Here is a 22,672-nt window from a genome sequence, read left to right as displayed (position 1 = left end):
GCGGACAGTGCGGAAACCGTGAGCGAGCCAGAGAGCGAGGAAAGCGGGGAGAACGGCGGCGCAGGAGAGGAAAGAGAGAGCGCACAAGTCGTGGCGCTACATCATAAACTGAGAGACACACGGCACAATGCTAGACCACACGGCGCTGTTCACCAGTCGCACAAATCGCTCCACCAGCGCCTGCTCCGCCTCGCTGAGGAATGTCATGACGCGATGCTGGTGAGCGGCGCGAGAAGGCTTGCAGTACAGACTCAGCTCCTCGACCACGACACTCGCGCCAAAGGGCCGGTGCGGATCGGAGAAGCACTCCATGGCGAGAAAGTAGCCGCTCTCCTCCGCCTTACTCGGCGCAAACGTCACCACAAACCAGCCGGTCAAGCACGGAGACATGAACAGCCGTGTGATGTCGTAGCCGCCAATCGGACCGACCGCTGTCGAGGCGGCGGCGGCGTGCCTTGGTAGCACTGCCCCGGCCGGGGAGCCCGTGTCGAGGTCGTAGTGGCGTGCATGTGGCGTTGGCGCGGATATTTCCTGGGCCTCGCGGGCGCTTCGCTGGCGTCCAATCACGCGCAGAACATGCTCGGGATACAACTGCGCGCACACGGCCTGCAGGCGCCACCCGTCGCCACTCCACTCCACCGGCTCCAGAATCATCTGCAGCATTGGCACATACGAGTGAAGGACGATCTTGTGCGAGTGGCCGCGCAACAGCTCGAACTCGTCATAGCTCGGCAGCTCCCGCTCCGTGTTGCCACGCCTGGCCGTCGCCGCCGCCACGCGCCCGTCCGTCAGAAACTTCCGCCACGCCACATCCAGCCGCTCCTGCTGGGTGCTGTCTAGCAGTTGATTCAGCAGCAAGTGTCGGGCGCTGAGAGCGAGCTGAGAGAGGTAGCGGTTCGACTCAGGCGAGGCCTTGTTCACGCCCTTTGTGTTGGTGAGAAGCACGAAGAGCTGGGCCAGCTCCCAGATGATGAGGCCCCCATACGTGTACATGTCGTTTGTCTGCTCGCGTTGCAGGAGGTTGTGCTTGTGAGGCGAGAGGTACAGGACACCGTCTGTGCCGACGTGCACGTCGCCGCTGTTTGCCGCGCCGCCTGAGGTCAGGTTCTTCAGCCGCATTACCCGCGGGTCCGTGATGGTGTAGGCCGCCACAATGTTTGCGCAGTGCATCGGGGGGAAGGGGTGGTACTTGACCAGATTCTTCACCGCCATGTAGGCCTTCTGCTGCCCCGAGAGCGCGACCGAGTGTGTACGGATGCAGTGTGCCAGGCTGCGCACCGCAGCGTCGTACAGGACGCTCTCGAACAGGAGCGTCTGCTTGAAGTCTGCGGCCACCTTCGCCGTAATGCCCGGCGGGACGGCGTCGCCGTTGATGACAAAGAAGTCGAGCGCGTAGTGCACCACCTGGAAGCCCACCTCGATGATGAAGAGTCCGCTGGTAGTGATGGGAGAGACGATGGCCTCCTCGCCGAGCGCGTCCGCGAGTTGGCCGTAGCGCTCGTAGAGGGTGCCACAGCGCAGGAGGTCCACAAACGGGATGACCCCGTAGTAGAGGTGTGGGCTAAAGAGCACCACGCCGCCGTCTCCGCTTGTGACCTTGCCGTACCGGCATCGCAGACGGTTGAGCAGCACCTCGTCTGTGGTGGTGAGCGGGTCGTTGGGGTCGAGATCGATGATGCACATGGAAGGGTAGAGCTGGTGTAAGTGCTCCGTGTAGAGCTGCAGCGACGCGTCCACAGGGCGGGCGTAGCTCATGTTTTGCTGGGTCGGGGTAGGAAGGGTCGGGTCCAGGACATCGTCCTCGTGCCGCCACCGCTCACGGCGGAGAGAGAAGTCGGGCACGCGCGTGCCGAACACCTCCTTGCTCTTCAGCTGCAGCGTCACGATCGCCTTCGCCAACTCGAGCACATTGTTCTGCGGCCCCGCCCGCCACAGCATATCGCACTTCGCCAGCACCTCGGCCACACCAGAGCGAGCGTTCTGTGCCTCCACGATGATGTGCGACACCAGGATGTGGCGATGATAGACGCACGCCACAAGGGCATCCGCCGGCACGCCGCTCACCTCGCTAAGTCGGCAGTTGCGCGCGTCCGACCTGAGCTGCTCGTTCTGAGGCAGGGTAGCAAGAATGGGAATCTGTGGCTTTAACGCACTACCCGGAGAGTCGCACAGCACGCGCGACTCGAGCAGCGCATCGACAATGCGCACGCATTCTTGCAGTGAGTACTGTGGGCACTCGTCGAACAGCACTTTGATGGCGTCCTCGACAGAAAAGACGTAGTTAATAATGAGGCCTCGGTTGTACATCCCCTCGAGTATCACCACCAAGGGCTCGTCCCGCTCCGCGTCCGGCTGCGGACGGAAGCGGACGTTATTGACGCGCCGCCGGTACGCGTCGAAGCTGATGGACAGCAACTTGTTGCGAATCACATTCGTGTCGTCGCCGCAGCAGTTGTGCGCCAGATCCGCCTCGTTGAAGAAGGACGGCACGGCGTAGCCCATGCGCTGCAACAGCACGTCCTCCAACAGCGCCGACTTCTCCTCCATCGCCAGCACGACGTAGCCCAGAAGGCGCACAACGTACTCCGTGTCGCGCAGGTTGAAGAGCGCTAGCGAGAGGCCCTCCATCAAGGAAACGGAGAGAACGATACGGTACTCCAGCAGCGGGCAGCCACGCTCGCACAGCTGGTACTCGCCCAGCAGCGACATCTGCGATTCCTCGGTCGTCACGGAGGTGATCGGAACACCTGGCACGACGTACGGCACGACCCGGGTCGGCGCCAACGGCGCTGTCGCCTCGGGCGAGTCCATGACGTCGTAGCCGCATGTCACATAGAGCTCCAGCGGGTCTGCCATCGCGTCGTTTTGGATGCTCTCCATCCACTTCCACGAGAAGTTCGCCACATGCACCACGCCCTTCGCGGCGTGCCCGGCGGTGTAGGCGAAGCAGGTCGGGCCGTAGTGCGAGAGTGCGCCGCATATTTGATCCATCAGCATTGGCAGCACCGCCGGGCTCATGTTATCGAGCGAGAAGTGCCGGTAGCGCAGCAGCGACGAGTCCTCTGAAGATGTTTCTTGGCTGATGCGCAGCAGCTCGCCCACCGTCGTGTGGACGGAGGAGCGCAAGAGTGGGAAGGAGGGATGGCCCGGCGAGGTCAAGCCGAAAAACCGCAGCTGTGCTATGGTCTTCTCGACGCTGTGGCCCAGGTGGGCCAAGATGGTGTTCTCCGAGTCGCCGTTGATGTAGCGTTCCGCTGGGATGCGAGTCAGGTAGCGGTCGAGGACAATGACGTGCGGGTTGTCGGGATGCACGTGGAGACAGCACGAGACAAGCACGTCCGTCACTCCATCCACGATCTTCACAAAACGCCACGCCTGCAGCGCTTGGCAGTCGCCGTGCTGGCGCGGCGCCGAGTCCTTCGCTGGTTCGAGGTTGTAGTGCTCCACGAAGTTGCTCGTGGCGTGCGTCGGCTCGTCCTGGACGCCGAAGGGCTTGAACTTGTACTCGCGAAGATTCAGGAAGAGCAGCGCAATGGCAATCTCTCGCTGCCGCTCCTGGCATGTGCCGACGTCGCGCGACGACTCGCGGGAACCGTCGTGGTCAGAATCGGGGAGGGCGGTATCGAAGATGGTGCGCAGGCTCACCACGATTGGCTCCAGTCGCTGGTTCTGCAGGAAAACGAGGTCATTGAAGGAGATCATCTTGTGCTGCACATAGTTGAGGTGCCCCTGCAGCTCCTGCACCGCCAGAAGGTAGCAGAAGTCTTGTAGCCGCTGCAGCGGTCGCCGCACACTCGCGTTTGGCGTTGCGCTGAAGAGTTGCACCACGAGCTGCGGGCAGCGATCCGAGGACGTCAGTGGCGGCGGGCGGGAGGTCACCGACACAGTGTGCGCCGTGTCCTTGACAAACACCAAACGAAGGTAGTGGAACGTGTCCCCTTCGACATCGTCGGCGACGAGGAAGCACTGGTCTCTGTTGAAGATGGCGACAAGCTCAAGTCGCGAGCAGTGGCCCTGGATGCGGTGCAGGATCTTCTTGCACTGATGCTGCAGCTTGTAGTAGATCGGAATCTCCAGCACATTGCGGCCGCTCAGGTAGAATGGAAACCCGGCCGCATACGCGTCCTGCGAGTCGACCGGCGGGCTTCCGTGGTGCGCGGAGCCGCTGCAGCCTGGCGCGCCGCTACTCTGGCTGAACTGGTCCCCCCATGCTGGGGGGATGAGCTCGGCGCTGGCGTTGAAGGACTCGCGCAGCTGCTTGAGCAGATGCAGCTGACTCACCTGCTTGATCTTGTTGCACACGTGAGTGCGGAGATGGCGGCTGTAGTTGTGCATCGTCTCCAGGGCAGCGGGCGTGCCTTGGGCGTCGTATAGAAGAACGCGAGCGCCACTGACGCCGTGCGACGACTTTGCCGTGGTGCACACAAGTACCCAGCGCTCGCCAAAGTGCTCGCGGTTGGGTACCACCATGTAGGAGAGAGGCAGCGTGGGCAGGACCCACATCCAGTCCTCATCCACGCAGTGGCGGAACACATCCTTGATCGCCTCCTCCGGAACTACGCGGCCGACGTTCGTCTTTTGCTGGGTGAACTCGACCGGGAACGTGTCGGAGACGAAGCGATGGGAGCTCAGCAGGGCCGGGGTCACGACATCGCAGAGAAGCGCGTGCAGCTCCGCATTCTCCATCAGCTCTGTCGCTCTCATGCTCTCGTTGTGCGACAGGACAGGGTCGCGCAGCCACATTTCTCGCGTCTTATCATCCCGTCTTTCGCCTGCTGCGACTGCGGCGGCGCCGTCAGTCGTGACGCCTGGAATGACCATTTGTGTCGCCGGCTCCGCCTCGACGCGTGCTCGGAGCTGCCGGAAGGAGGTACAGTAGCACGCATTCTGCAAGCAGTAGACAGCGATGCGCCACTTGAGCCTCTCTGCAATTTGTTGCATCACCTGCCCCACTCGAATCGGTAGCGAGCCGCGGTCCGTGCAGCTGCGGAAGGCGTCATGGCAGCGCTGCCGATTCCACGCAACAGCCATCGGCTGAGCAAACAGTTGATCCACCTCCGTCGTCGCCGCCTCGTCCTCCGAGCCTAGGTAGCTGGGTGCGGCTACAAAAGACGGGGCATGCGACGCGGAGGCGCCGCCCACCGCAGCAGGAGCCTCCTCCGATGTGAAGCGGTAATAGAGAAGACGCAGCGTGCGCCGCACGGCCGTCTGGGGTGGGTAGAAGGACTCATCCTCGCACAGGGACAGCAGGTCCGCCGGCACCGTTTTCACGAAGAGGCGGAGCTTCAGCCGTTCCTCTGTAGCGTCCACAGCCTCTGACGACGAGGAAACCGTCGCGGCGGCGTCCTTGAACGATGCCGACGGAATCGTCCACTCAGACCGCTCGCGCAATGTGTTCTGCCGCCTCTCGGCACGCCTATTGAACGCCGACGAGAGCCACCGGCATTCCGCCTCCTCTTCCACGCATACGCCGCTAGTCGACAACGGCAGAAGCACGCATGCCTTCACCGCGACCGGGAGTAAATCTGGATGCACGCCCTTCTTGTTCGCGCCGTCTTCACTCGTCACGTTTGCCCCCGTGGCGCTGAAGCCCTCGCCTTCGTCGTCATAGTCACAGTCTTCCTCGTCATCTGCCTCTTCCTGGATGGATGCGGGGCCGCTGCAGGATGTCTCGTCGCGCAGCCGCGCCCGGTCGGCCCTCGTCTTCGGCAGCCACAGGGTGGGGTGCGCCGAAAAGCTCCGCTGCTGCGACGCCAGTACATCTGTCAGCACCTCCTGCACCTTGCTTCTCCACGGCACCCCCCCGGCCGCTTCGCAGCAGCGCCACTGCACAAAGTTTAGCAGATGCGTGACGTCCATCTCTACCGCGTAGTTGCCAAGGTGAGCGTAGGCGTCTGTCAGCTCCGCGACGGCGGGTGCCGCCATCTCCGCTGACGCGCGTTTGATGAACGCGATGAGCTCTCGGGCGCAGTAGACGGACGTAAAGACTGTGAGCAGGTGGCGCAGCGACAAGACGACGGCGCGGTCAGCAATGCACTCCGGCATCGCCGAGTGCGATGGTGATGCCACGGCACACTCCTCGCTACCCGCCGCAGCTGCTGTGTCTCGGCCCGGCAAGGTTGGACGGGGTTGGTGGTACTGCTGAGCGATGGCGTACTCGAGCAGTTGCCCATCAAGGGCAGCCAGCGCAACCTTGACCACATGCCTCCCCGTCCCGGCCTCCGTGTCGCTCTCAAGTACCAAGACACAAAGTATTCTCTTGTAGCGCATCGGACTCAAGACGGAGATGTACACATCCGTGTCGGGGTCTACAGCGTCGGCCCCGGAAGACAGCTGTTGCACGTAGTCCGCTTGCAGAATACGGGCCTTCACGACGGTGCTGCGATCCCCGACGCAGCTCACAATGTTCAGCAGCCGATCGCGCAGCTGCGTACACCCTTTGACGCCGAGCGAGGGAGGCGAGCGCAACTCCACGTACTCCGTGTATCGAACGTGCAAAGCGAACAGGATCGACTCAACCCGCGCCACAATCGGGCTGAAGCCGCGTTCACGCATGTGCCGAGCGAGAAGGGATCGCTTGCTAGACTGCTGCGTGGCAATGACTTTGCACGTGAATACGGCAGTGGCAATGTGCATGTCCTCTTCAATGTCGTGCGTGTACGTCCATAGAGACCACCGCGCTCGCTTGAAGGGTGTGACGAGGCGCCGCAGGGAAATCTGCGCCGCAGGCACCGACGTCGACGTCGGCGAGGGTATTGCCTCCAGTACGTCGAATAGGCACACGTGCGAGTGTGTCTCAGGATCGCCGACGCGCTTCATGAGCACTGCCTTGAGCGATGATGTATAGTACACGATGAGCGCAAAGCCTGCGTGTAGGCGGCGCGATACAATGTGGCTGAAGATCTCCTCAGCGAGGAACGGGTAAAACTCGCTGCAGCCGAGGATCCAGCGGAAGCACAGCGCATTCAGCAGCGGCCACGGGAAGGACGGCAGCCGAATGCGAAAGTACAGCGGGAACCCTAACTCATGCAACCCTTTCTCCTGTATGGCGGACAGCGTTAAGGCCCTGCCGACGGCGGAGCCAGCGTCCACGCCGGTGTGCCGCTTCCCTTCCGTGTAGCTCGTCAGCAGTCCCATGCCCCGCGTGCTGAGGCTCGCTTTCACCAACTGAAGCGCCTGTTGGTTTTCCGTATGATGCGACGTGCGCACCAGCAGATGCCGATCTTTGCGTGCCGTCGCCCTGTTGCGATCCTTCACCGCCTCCTCGATGTCGCTTAGCAGCGCGCATATGAGTGCGTCCTGGGTGACGCGATCGCACAACACGCAGCTCACGCGGCACTCGAAGGCGCCGGCTAGACCGAAGTCGCTGCCGGAGCTCGTTTCGTACTGTGGGAAGAACTGCACCACAGAAAAGACGTTGCGGGTGGCGTTCGCCGAGCCTGACCAAGACGAAGGCGTCGTCACAGTCTCCGTGAGCACATATGTGAGATCCTCCTCGCGGCCGACAAGTCGGTGGCGCCGCTCCATCGCTCCACGTACACAGGCGCGCGCGGCGGCCTCCGTCGGCGCCCCATTCGCGACTTGGGCGCGGGTGTAGTTCACTAGCATGCTGGGCGGCAACTGCTCGAAGCGGAAGAAGACGCCTAGAGAGGACACCGTGGAAACATTAAACCACTGCGACAGCACGCCCTCCGCGGAGGAGAGATGGGCGAGATCAGGGATGGCACTCATCGGCGTCTGCCGCGGGTCCGCATTGAGCAGCTGCATAAGCGCCTGCTCTGCTTTTATCCACATCATCACCCGCAGTCGCAGCAGCGAGAGATACGCAAGCCAGTGACCGCTGCCCTCGCCAACCGAGTTTGTCGTCTCCTCATTCCACCGAGTTTTGCAGAAGTGGTCAACCAGCGCCTTTGTCCCTGACACCAGCAGTCGCCGATACACCGCTGGCCGGTTGATGTTCATCTCGTAGTGCAGTGTGATGGTGCCACGGTGGAAGTTGTGTTCGTAGCGCGCTGCCATGTGCGACGGGGCAGACTCATCGCGATAGTCGATCAGAACGCTCCAGCCCTGGTTGAAGCGCAGCGCCGCCAAGGCACGCAGCACCTCCTTCATGTTGGCACCAATGACGAAGTCGGGCAGGTCGTGGTCGCCGTCATAGAGAATCACTGGCTCACCAACGGTGTCCGCAAGCAGATCGCGCCTCGCGGCTCCCGGGATGGTCATCGGAAACCCGTTGATGAGGTGGACAAATATCTGCTGCGCCAAGCACCGCGCCCCCTCAAACTTCCGGCACCACTCGTTGTTCAGCCGGGGTGCCGCGAGCGCCAACCAGTAGTCCACGTTCACGGCAAAGCCGCCAACAGACGACAGGAACCGGGCGAGCGGGCTGAGCTCGGGGGAGTCGAGCGCGAGCAGGCGATTCAGCGCCACAATGGAGACGATGAGGTTCTTGCGTCGCACAGTGCTCTGCAAGAAGGTGAATGTTTTGGACGAGGCCTGGGCGCCGACGTTGCTGACCAAGACAAGCGTGTTGCATTCCGGCGTTTTCTCCGGCATCGCGCACACCAGGTACTCCAGCGACGCCCTCAGCGACGACTGCGGCCATTCCTCTGGCGTGCTGCGCTCTCGGTAGACACTTTCGTAGCGGCAGAGAAGCTCTCGAAGGCGGTCGAGGAACGTGCCGTCGCTGAGGAGCGCCCGAGCATCGCAGTGAAACAGCAGCGTCACAGCCGAGCAGCGAGAGTACTCGCCGCCGTCAGTTCCCAGAGCTGTGAAATGGCGGTACTCGGGAGGGTACATGATGATGCTGGGCTGATGTCGCTGTCGTTGGCGGTGCATGCCACTGTGGGCCGCCTCCGTCTCGGATGAGGTGGGCCGGCTGAAGGGGACAGCCTTCTCCACCTCATGCGGGACGTTCAGCAGCACTACACTAACAAATATAGTGGGACTCCACACCTTTTGCAACACGCGTGATCGAGTCTGCTCGTCGGCGATGGCGCCCTCGACGAAGTTGCGCAGCTGCTGCAGGTCCTGCTCGCGAGCGTGCAGCGTCGTCTCAACCACCTGCAGGATCGATGCGACGATGGTCGGCATTCGGTCGACCAGCACGACGCCGTTGCGCGTGATGCTAAAGACGCCTCGGCCGTAGTCGAGCGCGATCCAGATGTGGTAGGACTGGTACAGCACCTCTATCTGCCGGTTCCAGTAGTTTGCCTGGCTGCTCGCGGCGGTGTCCCACGGCTTGGCATCGAGGTCGTCAGTGCCGTCGAAGAACACGTTCGAGGCGTCACCGTCATTGGGGGCGTCAAACTGAGGCGACGCGGCGTCCTCCGGCGACGAGAAGGCGCTCGTGTTCGTGTTATGTGTTGTGCAGGTGCTAGGTGTGACTGGGAGCAGCCGGTCGCCCAAGGAGACGCCGCGCTTGAGCTCCTCCAGCGTGCGGACGAGTGTACGGCGATCAAGCTCGGTGTTCAGCGGCGTTGGCGCGAATGTGGCGCTGTCCCCCCTCGAGGGGTAGAGGAGGTAGTGACGGAGCGCATAGTCAATCTTGGCATCCGTGCTGAACTCGTCCGCCCGGTTGAACAGTAGATAGGGGTTCACCGGCGACGCATCCGTCGTCATGGTAGTGCAGCAACAGAGGCAGAAAAACAACGAACAAAGTCGATACAAAGTAAGGTCACGGAAGGCACACGGCAGCGCCTCCCATCAGACGCTGCAGCGACACCACACCGCTGCTGCTTCGTCGCCCTCCGTCGCCAAGCAAGCGAGCAGGTGATTCGAGCACGACACCTCGGCGCACGAGCACAAGCACACGAATGGACGTCACCAAAGGCGTGGGACTCGCTCTGGTCCGTGTGCGGATCTTGGCCGATTGGTTCGGCTGAGTGAACGTTCTTGTGCGCGTGTGTTGCTCACGCGAGGAACGGCGTCGGTCAATCGCGCTTGAAATACGCCCACAGATGCGCAGCCGCGGTGTTGCAATGAAAGAAGACGAAGACGAGCCGATGTGCAGGTGTGCGCGTGTGTACACACATGTGCACCAGAAGCCCATCGTTCCGAATACGTCGAAAACCACCAAAGAACAAAGTGAAGTGTGAGAGGGAACATGTCGCATGGCGACCTTCGCCGAGAGATGTGCATGGGCACGCACGGCACGCGGACGGTGTCACATGCGCAGAGCAGCTCCTACCGACACATGCACCCGCATTGCTCTGAAAAACCTCGATTTGAGTACGTTGGCTATGGTGCCTGTGACGCACGGTGACACATGAGGGTGGCCAGAGAGCAAGAGGAATGCGCTCGTCACGACACTCGTCGCTGCTCGGGGTAGTGGCAGACGTTGGCAATGCTGGGATTGCGTAATGTGTAACTTAATCGAACAACAAGGAGAGTAGCACACCTGCTTACGTGCTTGTTATGACGAGAGGGAGGGGGGCGGCAGCGGCAGACGGACGCGGGTACCAAGGTCTACGAGACGCTGTTACAGTCCACAAGGACCGAAACCAACAAGGACAAGGGGAGAGGGACGGCTCCGCACACCTCTGCAGCACTCCTACGAAGATGCGCAGAAAAGAGCGCCACACCACTTCTCCAGAAAACCAGTCCCTGCCAGCGGTGCCACCGAGCCATGCGTGCATGGACACCTGCACCCACCAGCACACACACACAAAGAGCACCTCATCGTACCGTCCGTCCGTCTCTCTTCATTTTACACGGAGTGCACTGCACTCACCCTCTCCCTCCCTCTTCGCCTCTGCGCTTAGGGTCTTATGCCTTGCGCTTGGAGGAGCGCAGCTTAGACACCACCGCCTTCAGTGGGTCTGCTGAAGCCTTCTGCGTTGCCTTGCGCAGACGGTTTGACTGCGTCTGCTTGGCTTGCACACGCCTCTGGTACGCGCCTACGTCTTCTGCCGTCGACAGATGCATGTACTCCGGCACCTCGAGGATGTTGCGCTCCACCCTGATCCTCTTTGAGGACCGCCGCATAACTCGCTGCAGGGCGTCCGTGTCCTTCTGCGAGAGGTGGTTCGCCAGGTACGAGCTACGACTCAGCTCCGCGGCGACGGAGGCCACCCGCATCTTGCGCGTCGACGTACGCGTGATGTTGCCCAGCACACTGTCCACGCGGTACTGCAACTTTGCCACCTCCGCCCGCTGCATCTGCCGAAACGGCCGAATGACGTCGCCGCGCTCTGTGCAGTACTCCTGCAGCGGACGCAGATACTTGCGGGCCTGCGGCACAGTGAAGATCGCGATGGACACGCCCTCCTCGCCGGCACGACCGGCGCGGCCGATGCGGTGGGTATAACGAGACAACGCGATCGGGTCAGTCGCCTCCACCCCGTCGAACAGAACGACGTTGCGCACGTGCGCAAAGTCGATGCCGCGGTGCAGTGCCGATGGCGCCTCGGTGTTCGCACGACCACACACGGAAGCCGATCGCGGCCGACGCCGCGATGACGGCGACCCAGACTGACCGTCCGAGCCCTTCTCACCCGGCTGCGACTCCTCCAGCGAAGCCTGCAGCTGCATTGCGTTCTCCAGTGTGCCATCGGTGCACACGAGTGTGGACGCCATACCAGTTTGGAAACGGCGCAGAGTGTCGAGTCGCACGTTGATGGGGAGGTTCGCATCGTACGCGAGCGTTGCCACCCCGAGTTGCTCCAGGAAATTCTGCAGACGATACGTTTGCTCGTCGTCGTTCACGAAGATGAGTGTCTTGCCGGTGATGAGGGCCATGCGGTAGAGACCAAAGAGAAGCGTGTGGCTGTGGCACTCGTCCGTGGCCACCAAGTAGTACTGGTGCAGTGTCTTCTTCAGTGGGTCCCTCACCCTGACACGGGACTCGACAACCGGGCCCTGCTGCGAGGCTGCGTTGTCCTTGCCATCGCTACGCACCAACTCCTCCACGTCCTCCGACGTGAGCACCACATTGACCGGGTGCCGCAGCAGTTGGCCTTTGACGGCCGCGACACCCTTGGTTAGGGTGGCGGAAGCTAGAATGACCTGCATGTTCGGTGGCAACAACGACTGCACCGTGCGCAGGGATCGCTCCGCCATCGAGGCCACCACGTCGGCCTCGTCGAGGACGAAAAAGCGGACGTGCTGGAGGGTGTCGGCCGTTACGGTGCCCTGGCTGCACCCCTTCGCCAGTAGGGCCGCGGTGGTAATGACTATGTGGGCAGACTGAATGCGTCTTGCCGTCACGGCGCCTCCAGACGTGAGGTTGTCGATGACCAGCCGGGGCTGCACATACTTGGCTATTACATGCGCCGCCTCGGCCGTCTGCTCGCACAACTCGACCGACGGAACGACAATGAGGACACGCGGGCTGGGCAGGGCTCGAGGATTGCCGCGTTGCTCCCGTTCCGTGATGATGCGCTGCACGGCTGGGATGACAAAGGCGCCGGTCTTGCCAGAGCCCGTGCGGGATTGGATGGAGATGTCTTTGCCTTTGAGGGCGAGTGGCACGCATGCACTTTGGACGGCAGTCGGCTTCTTCCACGCTAGGTCTTTCAGGGCCTCGAGCACCCGCGTGTCAAGCGGCAGCTCAGACCACTCCGTCTGTACTTCGGCTTCGGACATGAGCGCTACTTCGAGAAAGATGTGGTTTAGAACAGGGGCACAACTGCCGCGGAAGAGGGGTCAGGTGCGACGCGCGCACGTGCAGCGGCCAGGAAAGTGAGCAGTGGAAGCAGAGCACGGAGATGAACAGTAGAAGTCAGATACAGGGAGGAGTGAGGGAGCGCACACGCAACAGCAAAGCGGGCGGCTGCAGTGCAGCGGTGTGCCGTCAGACGTGGCGACCTGACACATGCGCGCGTGGTGGAAGACGGTGGGGAGGGGAGGCGGGGGGACACTGGATGAAGGCCACCGCGATCAAAGCGATTCACAGACAAGAGGAACAACAAAACGCCGCGATAACCGGTGCAACGCCACGTCCACTGGAGTAACCCGAGAGCCATGCAGCCGTGACTACCGCAGTGCGGAATGCAATGAAGAGAATGCGCGCACGCCGTCGTGTCTCTCGCGCACACTTGCCCTCGCTTCTTTCACTCATGCTTAGCGGTTCTATGCATCTGTCAAACGGCGCACACGCGCACCCACGCACGCCCCTCGTCAAGTGCGCGCGCACCGCGTGCGATCCCCCTCCTATGCGACGACATCGTATGTTTTCTATGACACCCTCGAGCACCCTCTCTCGGCTAATGCCTCTGAAAGACAGCCTGCGCTTCACAGAGACAGAGAGGAGAACGGGTGGGCGAAAGACACTGGCGGCCCCTGCATGCCCACGTGCGGAAAATAGAAGCGGGCCGCGGAGCAGGACCCGAAATACGCACCGCTCGTTCAACGCGTTGCCCCGCCAAGCATCCACCCACGAGATTAGAGAGAAAATAAGGCAACAGCGACCGACTCGCAGGGGAGAGAGACGACGCACACCGTTGCACCTCTGCGGCAGAGCCCTCACCCATGACAGCGCACAGACAGGAGGACGTAACAGCAGACCCTCGCCCTTTGCCGCGTCAACAGGCGGTGAGCCCCCTCCCCCGTGAAGACGGCCGCCGCAGTGCACGGCAACATACCGCTTTGCTCACCCATAGTACCTCTGTTGCATGATGCCCATCAAGCACAGTAGAAGAAGTCTCGCGGTCTCCATAGCATGATGGCGTTGCTGTCGGTGGACACAAGTTGGCCAGCACCATCTTCTTGCCAACTCCAGCCCACGTCCATGATCACATCGGTGTGGCCCCAGTGCTTGAACAGCGTCTTGTGCCGGGTCTGATTGTAGATGCAGACGATGCCATCATGACCGCCGGAGGAGAAGAGGTGCCGCGAGTGTGGGCACCACTGAACGTTGGTCACCTCGCCGTCATGCAGGCAGTCCACCTGCACCGGCTTGCTGCTCTGACGCAAGTCGAAGAAAAGGACGCTGCCCAAAGAGTCGCCAACGAGCAGCTCGTTCCCGCTGAGTGGGGAGAGGGCAAGGGAGGTGGCCGCGTTTTCGATGGAGAATACCTCTGTGGTGTGCTGCATGCGCACATCGTTGAAGTACACGGCGCCAGTGGAGGATGCCGCCACGAAGGTGTCCGGCGACGTCCACGAGAAGTTGACCTGCGTGACACGCGCCTCCTCGTCCTCGAGCGAGAAGACCTTGAACGGCTCCACCTGGCGGCTGTCGTCCTTCGACAGGTTGGCCACGCGCCACACACAGACTCGCCCTGTGGAACCAGACGCCACCACACCCTCGGCACTGGTGCTCCAGTCCAAATTCTCCGAGGCACCGTTGCCGCCCTTCAGCGTTAGCACGTGCTGCCCCTCACCGGTGCGACGGTCCCATCGGTCCTGCTCAGTCACCACCACATTGAGTGCACGCATGCGCTTCTGGTACTGGCCCCGTTCCTCCTCCGTCGCGTCACTGCTGAGTTCATTTGGCGGCAGCGGCGCGCGGGGCCGCGGGGGCTCATTTGGGAAGCGGCCCAGCGGCACTCGCGACCAGTCAAGCACATACAGGTTCCCGTTGCTAGAGGACGATGCGATGAGGAGCGGGTTTGCTGGCGCGTAGCGGGCTGCCAGCACATCCCCATCGTGAAGAATGCGCCGCTCAATGCTGAGGCCGCAGGTGTGCGGCGCCATGCCGTACCCGCCAACCTCACCAGTGGCCTCGCTGTAGGCTACATCGGATCCGTCCAGGGCCTGCGTGGCCTGCGGCACCGTTGCAGACAGAAGCTGGATGTAGCTCTGCTCCTGGCCGCCTGTGCGCGTCCCGCTCAGTATGGTGTGCGTGGTGAGGCCACTCTTTGTCGTCACGTACGGCATGAACTGAGCCACCGGACTCTCCCAGACGAGGTCAATGTGAAACAGATGCTGATACAAGTTGCGTACATGTTTGCGCCACGTGCAGAAGCGCACCGTCTCTTGATAGGAAGTCACCTCCTCAGCCGCTGAAGTGGAGGACGTCTGCGAGACCGCATCGAGCGGCGGCGGTACTTTGCCGGTGCATACGACATCGCCGCTGGACTCCATCATGGGCGATGATGGTGATGATGTCCGCCACTGTAGCTCTGCGTGGGTGAGCGTGTATGCCGTAGTGGGTAGAAGAAAACGGAGAGGTTGATGCGCAGTGGAAGGGCGCGGGGAGGAAACTGCGGGGACGCTGTCAGCAGTACGTGCCTGTCTGCGCTGCACAGTTGTGAAGTGGGGCACGAACACGAAACAGACGAGCCTGCAGGAGGACAAGGCGAGAGGGAAGGGAAGGGAGAAGGCGGCATGCGCGAGAAAGAGTGCAACGAGGCCCCTCCCTCCGCATCGGTGCACACGCCACGCGGAATGCCTTCGCCAGAAGCTCCGGCAGCATGCAGAGAGACAGCATCGCTTGTCATGAGTCTACAGAAGCTGTCTTGCCACACAGGAGAGCACTCCGCTCGGGACGTGCGGGCAGGCAGCTCTACAGGTGGGCACAGGGTAGCCCTCGGCATGTGGGACCGCTGATGGCGGCGGTCGGTGTAATGCAGAAGGTGCATCCTCACCGCAACTCCGCTGGCTGTGTTTCGCTTGCGCTTATGGTCTACCCTCTTGACGACAACACCATGACCCCTCCATCCCTGGGTTTTGTAGCTGAAATCTACGCAACGCGGCTGAGCCGCGGACACAAACCGAAGAGTGCTTGCAGAGAAGAGTGTGTGCACCACCACCCTACCCCTCTCGCGCAGCCGACGATGTGGCATGCTGACAGACGCACGTGTTCAAGCAATCATCCAGAGAAGCGCTTGGCTCTCGCCTCTCACTGGGTATGTACCTCCTTGCCACCGGGGATGTGCACCTGGTTTCGATGAGGTCACAGATGTGCAGCATGGCGTGCAGCGGCACACTCGCAGACAGCCGAGGCGGGGAGCACGACGCCCCTTTATGCGTGCGTGCGCAACAAGATGCGGTGGCGATGGCACCGAAGGAGTTCTGGAGAGCGGCACGAGATCTTGCGTCAGCGGCGGCGTTTGAGCCGCCGTACCCTCCGAGGCACCAGCGCACTTGCCAGAAAAGCTGGAGCGTGCGCCGTGGCATTCCTACAACGGCTTCGCAGCCTCCGGAAAGTTCGGCGACAGCTTCGCCGTCACAGACAAGAGGTCTTTGCTGCCCAGCGCGCCTCTGTCCGGTGCGCCGGAGATTGTGACGCCGTCAAGCCAGGGGTGATGGCATATGTCGGCGAGGGAAGGGCGCCGCGTTGCGTCCACTGTCATCATGCGCGCAATGAGGTCCTTACAGAGCACGGATAGATGCGTCATGGACCGGTTGAAGGCGACGACTGCGTCAGAGCGAGGGGGCTTTGGTACGGTGCCAGAGCAGAGAATGTACAGTAGCACTCCCAGAGACCACACATCCACCGCCGCAGTGATCTCCTGCGGTGGAGCCCCGTCCGCAGGAAAGCACGCGAGCTCCGGTGCTGCGTAGACTGGAGTGGCGGCACCGGTGGTCTCTAGCTTGCCGCCCCCTGCGCCGCCGCCTTCGTACTTGGCACTGCCAAAGTCCGCCAGCTTCAGCCTCACGTCGTATGGCGAAACTGCCTTTGCCTCCGCCTGGTGATCGTCAACGACGGACAGCGCGGCATCGCCGTCGGTCTGCAGCGCCGATGACACCAGACCCTGCGCCGTCGCCGTTGCCGAGGCGGAGGTCGTGTCAACCTCGCTATCGGAGCCTCTGCCGACGACGTCAACGAGCACGTTCTCCGGCTTGAGATCACAGTGGGTTATGCTTCGACCGTGAATGTACAGCATCGCCTCGAGGAGCTGGCCAAAGAGATGGCGCGCTTCAGCCTCGGTAAAAGGGTTGCGTCCACGCCCGACAATGTAGTCGAACAGGTCGCCGCCGCGCACGTACTCCATGACCAGTGCGACACAGCCGCTGCCCTCAAACGCGTCCACCACCCGTACAACGTGTGGGTGATCCATGCTGCGCATCATTTCGATCTCCGTGTGCAGTGAGGCCGCAGCCTCCTCAGAGGAGAAGCGCCCCCGCTCAATCAGTTTGATAGCGACTGGTGCCCCCGTCTCCCGGTCTATACCAAGCCGCACCGCCGCCAAGCTCCCCTGGCCCAGCACCGGCCCTAGCTCGTACCGCTGCAGTCCTTCCACTACTGTAAAGCCTGACGAGGAGTGGCCCGGCAACGGAGCAAACTCAAACCCACACCGGCTTGCCTCCTCCAGCGTGGGGTTCAGGAAGGACAGTGTGTCGCGCGGATGCAGCACCGAGCATCGGCCCCGCCCCACGCGGCGCCCATTGATGAATGTGCCGTTGAAGCTATTGTCGTGCACGAAAACGTCATCACCAAGGACGGAGAGCACGCAATGAAGCCGCGACACCGCGTTCGAGGGAAGCACCAGGTCACAGCAGTTGGGGTCGCGCCCAATGCGAAGGCCCTCTACACCAAAGCGCGTCGCACGCACGTTTGTGCTGGCGGTTCTGCTAAGAGGAGTGAGCTCGAAGAGCTCCGGCTCGGCGTGCTGCCGAGCATACGGGTCTTCCTCGCCGTCTCTGTCCGCAGTGCCTTTGCCTTCAGAAGACGATGTTGGCAGAGGCCGAAGCCGCCGAAGATGCGGGGACGTCGAGCTGCCTCTCTCGGTGGAGTAGGAGCTGGAGCGCCCTCGCTTGAGGTTCGCTTGGAAGGGCTCTCGCAAAAGTTTGTCAGAGGCCCCCTCCATGTGGTCGTATGCGTTGGTGTGCGTGTGTATGTGCGGTTGCACGCCAGGGGCGTGGTGTGGCAGGTGGGGTAGCGGACGAGAGGCTGCAGCGAGCAGGGGGAGGGAAGGAGGGCCTCTCTCACCTGGGTGTCACCAGCACACGAAGGAAAGAAGACAGGAGGGCAACAGATGGGCCAGAAGACAGCGCAGTCGCAGGTACGCATACATATGGGTAGTAAAACGATAGGAGTCAGAGAAACCGAAACGAGGGGGGAAGTAGGGTGCCAGCAGCGGACGAAGAAGTGCAACGAAAGAGGCGGGTCATCGCTGCCGCTGCCAAGCGCCGCTTGCTGTCCGTTGGCATCATCATACCGATCTGCACATCGACCAGTTGTGAGGGAGGGGAGGGGGGAGAGCTGCTTCCCGTGCAGCTGTGGTGCACGTGTGCGACGACGATGCAGATCATAAAGGGCAGCAAAACAAACAAAAGAGGCAGGAGAGACGAGATGTCATCGTCCGTGAGTTGGCGCCAACCCACGCACCAATGCAGCGTTCACTGGACGCGCGTGCCGCCCCTCTCCGGTGCCGTTGTTCGACGTCTCTTGTCCGTTTAAGCGTGCCTCGCGTCGGAGGGCACCGTCGGGCGAGCGCCGACGCCAGAGAGAATACCGTAAAAAGCAAATGGGGAGGGGGAGAAGCCAACACAGAGGGTCGGGGCATAGAATTTGAGGTTCAGCCATAACAAGGAGCTCACACGCGAGGAGGGGGTTATCAACCAGGTTTGCCCGTCGAGTCGCGCACAGGCATGCACGTATGCTCGCACGTGGGTGCAGGCTTATTGTGGTCCATAAACAGCACATCTCCTCCACCCCACCAACCCCCGGCTCTCGCTCTCATGCGTACATTTGATGTGACGGTGGAACGCCAACAAGGCGGCCCAGCACACCGACACGAGGTGCTACGAGGTCCGTAGCACGTGACATGCGCCAAGAACGAAGCAATACACGTAAGATGGCCACGAGACCCAAGAGGGAATGGGCGAAGAGACCGAAGAAACAAGTCTCGCTCTTGCACACTGGGCGTGCACACACGCGCCGAGACGAGGAAGCAAAAGGGCCGGCTGGAAAACTGTGCCCAGGCAAGCGCCTCCACGCAGACTTGTTACGTACGCGTATGCATGAGTAACCTGATGTGCTGCGTCGGTTCAAGTAGTGGAGTCGGTTGAGTTGGGAACGCATGCGCACTCGATGACTGCTGTGACACCATCGACAGCGAGCCACAACACGAAGAGATGGAGGAAACAGTGCGCAAACGAGGATACGCATATATTTCGCAGCGGTCGGCGAAGACGTGAGGCAGCAGTAGGGAGGGCCGGCGGGCAACGAGGTCGCATGGGCGGGAGCGCGTGCGCGAAGAAATACAGTCGATCCTCTCTCCTGCGTGGAGGGAGGCGCATCTTCTGTCTTGTTTACTCGCTCTGCGGTCCTCCTCCAAAGCAATCGGCAGAACACACCTCATACCTCACACCCCATCCCACCCCGGCCAGTCATGGAGGAGGCCGTGCCGTTCGGCAGGCGCGTGCCTGGCACGGTCTTTACTGCGCGCCATTGCCGCTCTTATACTCATTCGCATCGGCTACTGGGGAGCGCAGCCAAGGCCGCCGCTGCCAGCGACTTCTGCACCGTCGGTGTTGCCCTTGAGGGGTCGGGCAGCCTCCACCCTCCCGAAGTCCTCGAATAAGATGTCACCGAGTTCCATGGCGTCCATCTCGTGCAGCACAATTGGGACCGCAATGAGGGGGTACATGCACCCTGCCTCACGCAGCGGCAGCGGTGTCCGCAGGCGTACGCCAGCCTTCGACTGCAGGATTTGCCGCACCACAAGCAAGAAGCCGGGCTGGTCCTTGACAGCGTCGAAATCCCCAAAGTAGAAGAGCTCGAGGCAGACCTCGCCAGGGGCGCACTGCCCATCGATGCCGGCAAACGGGTCTGGTGTCCGCATGTCCCAAAACGGAAAGGGCGCGTCGACACCAGGGGACTGGATCGCGAATTCGGTGTCCACGCCCTCCTTACGCGGGCCATACTGGACGCGGGAGACGATCTGGTACACCGTCGTCTTCTTCGGGTCGTAAGTCAGAATCTCGCACCCCGCCAAGCCGGGCATGCCGTGTGGAGGCTGAGGAACTCGTTCGGGACCAGCGGCGTCATCTTCGTCCTTCCGCCAGATGTCGAGGAAGACTGGACGTTGGCGAGGGGCGTTCAGGCGCATGGCTACAAGACGATCGTCTGGAACCGGCACATCCTTGCCAAGCATCTTTTTGGCCAGAATAAAATCGGCGTGCGAGAATCCGTGCAGGTCGTCGTCCTTACTTGTATCGTCCTGGTCGAGGTTGCTCATCTCGAGCAACGACTCTCTCACGACATGCGCCGTCATGATGGGGTCGCACGACTGACCCATGATATTGAGGCTGCGCAAGGTAGCCGTGTTCTCGAGCAGGTGATCCAGTATCAGCAAGAGCTCCTTCGATGAAAAACCGAAGCGAATCTGAATGAGCCCCTTCAGCTCCGCAATGGTGGTGTCCGGCGACAAAATCGCATCACTGTCTTCGATGACGGAGTACCTGCCCGTCACAAACCACTTCACCGTCACCCTCATCTTTACGTCAAGTGTGCGTGATCAATGCAGGGAACGAAACGAGCATCGGTCACACAAAAGAGAACGACGGATCCCTGTACGTCCGCGCACGCGCACCAGTGCTGGGCTTCAATGCAGGAATACGGGGGGGGGTAGGGATGCCGTCTGCTGATACAGCGTGTGCGGGAGTCGCAAGCGCCGTAGATGAGCCTTCGCGTCCTTTCGTTTCGTGGCAATCCTCCTGTTCGATGACACCGATGCCCCCCTATGCGTGGGCGCGTCGAAAGCGCTGAGAGGCGGTCGGACTCCGAAGGGTAGCTGATTGTCTGACGGTGGGCTCCCACAGACAATGTGCACGCTCCGTCGACGCCGTTCACGGAAAATGGATGAGCCCGCGCTAAAAGTACCGGCGAAGACGAACATCCGTGCCGGGAGAAATGAGGGCAGAAGGAGAGAGGTGTAGCGTGCAGAGGACGCACTTGGAGGTGCGGTAAAGCCGCGTTCGGCGCGGAATCCGTGGATCACAAGCACCTTTGCTGACGTAGTGTAGCCCTGCAGACAACTCACTGCAACTCATGAGCAGGGAGATGTCGGCATATTGCAAAAATGTCTCTTCGGGGTCACTGGAGAGGCGCTCAACGATCTTGACCACGCCCGGCCGTGTTCCGCAATGCAGTCAGACGACAGCGACGTAAGGGCAGTCAAAACGAAGTACAGAGTTACGCTAAAGATGGCGAGATCGCACGCCCAAAAAACCGCAGCTCGGCGCACAACAGATTCCCCCCCCCCACACACACACAGAGATAGCGCTGGAGCGCTGCGGCGGACGCTATTCGCTTGGTATCTACAGGGGCCCGCAAACGTTCATGTGAGAGAATCAGCGAAAGTATGAGGGAAGTACACGGAGAAGGTCTCACCTCGGCACGCTCCATCTGCGCCGCCCGGGCGCCATTCTATCCCCGAGCTAGTACTTGCGCCACTGTGTGTTGCACTTGTTGCACGTAATGATCACCGTCATCGGCTCATCGCCCGAGCGCGTCTGCCGCTGCTCCCAGGATGAGTCTCGGGCACCGCAGACGCGGCACTTGAAGAGTGTCGAGTTGCTCGTCCGCATTGCCTTCCTAATCTCGCTGAGGTTTGTGTCCTTGGAGCGCTCCTCGATCTTCTCTTCGATGTGCCTGCGCAGCTCCGGATTGGCCAGCTCAAGGTCGTCCATCGTGACGAGACGCTCCACCAGCAGCTCTCCCTCCATCACCTTCCGCCGCAGCTCGCCGTTCTTGGTGTCCTTGATGTTGAACAGCAGCGTCTGAAAAGTGTCCTTCGTCTGCTCCATATCCCCCGGAATCGCCTCCACGATACGCACACACAGATCCATCACCCGCTCCGACTCGTTTGACGGCCGCTCCTTCATGAACACGCCATGCAGTAGCGCCGCCCACCGTTGATGCAGCGCGATCCTCTTTGCCGCGGTTGTCACGCTAGGTGCTGGCGCGCATGCATGAGATGTGGCGGCAGCAGTCGGTGGCGTAACAAGCGTGGAGTTTGCGAGGGACGAGGTGGGGCTGGAGACGGGCGTCTTGCGAGGGATCTTGCGCGGCAGGTTCGAGTAGGGAGACCGCGGGGTGACGGAGGTGCTTTCCACCCTCGCGTGCTTCGGCGAGACCGCCTCGGTATCAGCACGGGCATCATGGCGGACTTGCTCCGCTGCCAAAGTCGCAGCGGAGGGTGAAACCGAGTTGCTGATCTGACTGAGACCACTGAGAGTGTTGGGGGTCAGAAAGTAAGTAATGGGCTCGGCGACACGTGGGCGCTTCAGCGGGGAAGGGGCTGATGAGTTTGGGACGTCCTCCGCCCCTCGCGACGGCGCTGCTAGCGGTGACACAGAATGCGTCGGCACACCAGACAGAGGCGGCGAACTCGGCGGCGGACTCAGCGGCGGCGCCTCGGATGAAGCGGGCAGCTGGACGGAGTCTGACATGGTCGCACGCGGCTTGCTGCGTAGACGCTGCAACGAGCGAGCCAATGAGGAGCCGCAACAGTACTGCACAACAGGAGGCGAGGAGACACGAGGCGATAGGGGGAGGGGGGCAAAGATATGGCGTGACAGAGCGCGAGTCAAGTGAACAACGCTGCTTGCAAGCAGAGCTGCTTCGAGGTATGCGTGCGACTAGACAGGTGAAGAGAGCAACGCCAGCGGCAGTGTCCCTATAATGCGTGTATGTGTCTATGCGTGTGTGCGTGTGTATGTGTTTACGAGAATAAAGAAAAGGAGCACTACGATACCTTCGTGTGATGGCGTGCAAGCAACTTCGAGCTTGGCTGCGACAGACGGTCGGTGCGCTTCGCTGCCAATGAGAGCGCTAGTC

General features: G+C 61.6%; 6 protein-coding genes across 6 annotated transcripts; all 6 read right to left on the bottom strand.

Annotated features, from left to right (window-relative positions):
• Nucleotides 1-96: 96 nt before the first annotated feature.
• Nucleotides 97-9,621, bottom strand: LMXM_24_0260 (conserved hypothetical protein; the record flags this gene model as incomplete). The annotated part of the gene is made up of 1 exon (XM_003875788.1): nucleotides 97-9,621. One exon carries the CDS (start codon nucleotides 9,619-9,621, stop codon nucleotides 97-99), a length of 9,525 nt encoding a protein of 3,174 aa, XP_003875837.1.
• Nucleotides 9,622-10,767: 1,146 nt separating this feature from the next.
• Nucleotides 10,768-12,585, bottom strand: LMXM_24_0250 (putative ATP-dependent RNA helicase; the record flags this gene model as incomplete). The annotated part of the gene is made up of 1 exon (XM_003875787.1): nucleotides 10,768-12,585. One exon carries the CDS (start codon nucleotides 12,583-12,585, stop codon nucleotides 10,768-10,770), a length of 1,818 nt encoding a protein of 605 aa, XP_003875836.1.
• A 1,038-nt stretch (nucleotides 12,586-13,623) lies between these two features.
• LMXM_24_0240 (WD repeat protein) lies at nucleotides 13,624-15,024 on the bottom strand (the record flags this gene model as incomplete). Its single annotated transcript, XM_003875786.1, has 1 exon — nucleotides 13,624-15,024. One exon carries the CDS (start codon nucleotides 15,022-15,024, stop codon nucleotides 13,624-13,626), a length of 1,401 nt encoding a protein of 466 aa, XP_003875835.1.
• A 1,037-nt stretch (nucleotides 15,025-16,061) lies between these two features.
• LMXM_24_0230 (putative protein kinase) lies at nucleotides 16,062-17,693 on the bottom strand (the record flags this gene model as incomplete). The annotated part of the gene is made up of 1 exon (XM_003875785.1): nucleotides 16,062-17,693. One exon carries the CDS (start codon nucleotides 17,691-17,693, stop codon nucleotides 16,062-16,064), a length of 1,632 nt encoding a protein of 543 aa, XP_003875834.1.
• Nucleotides 17,694-19,307: 1,614 nt separating this feature from the next.
• On the bottom strand, nucleotides 19,308-20,327 carry LMXM_24_0220 (hypothetical protein, unknown function; the record flags this gene model as incomplete). The annotated part of the gene is made up of 1 exon (XM_003875784.1): nucleotides 19,308-20,327. The coding sequence occupies one exon, from the start codon at nucleotides 20,325-20,327 to the stop codon at nucleotides 19,308-19,310; it is 1,020 nt and encodes a 339-aa protein (XP_003875833.1).
• A 943-nt stretch (nucleotides 20,328-21,270) lies between these two features.
• Nucleotides 21,271-22,284, bottom strand: LMXM_24_0210 (putative transcription elongation factor; the record flags this gene model as incomplete). The annotated part of the gene is made up of 1 exon (XM_003875783.1): nucleotides 21,271-22,284. One exon carries the CDS (start codon nucleotides 22,282-22,284, stop codon nucleotides 21,271-21,273), a length of 1,014 nt encoding a protein of 337 aa, XP_003875832.1.
• Nucleotides 22,285-22,672: the final 388 nt, after the last annotated feature.

The sequence above is a fragment of the Leishmania mexicana genome, chromosome 24, assembly GCF_000234665.1.
Source record: "Leishmania mexicana MHOM/GT/2001/U1103 complete genome, chromosome 24".
NCBI classification, from domain to species: Eukaryota; Euglenozoa; class Kinetoplastea; order Trypanosomatida; family Trypanosomatidae; genus Leishmania; species Leishmania mexicana.
Note: the sequence above shows the minus strand (reverse complement) of the source record. Positions and strands in the feature narration are given on the sequence as shown.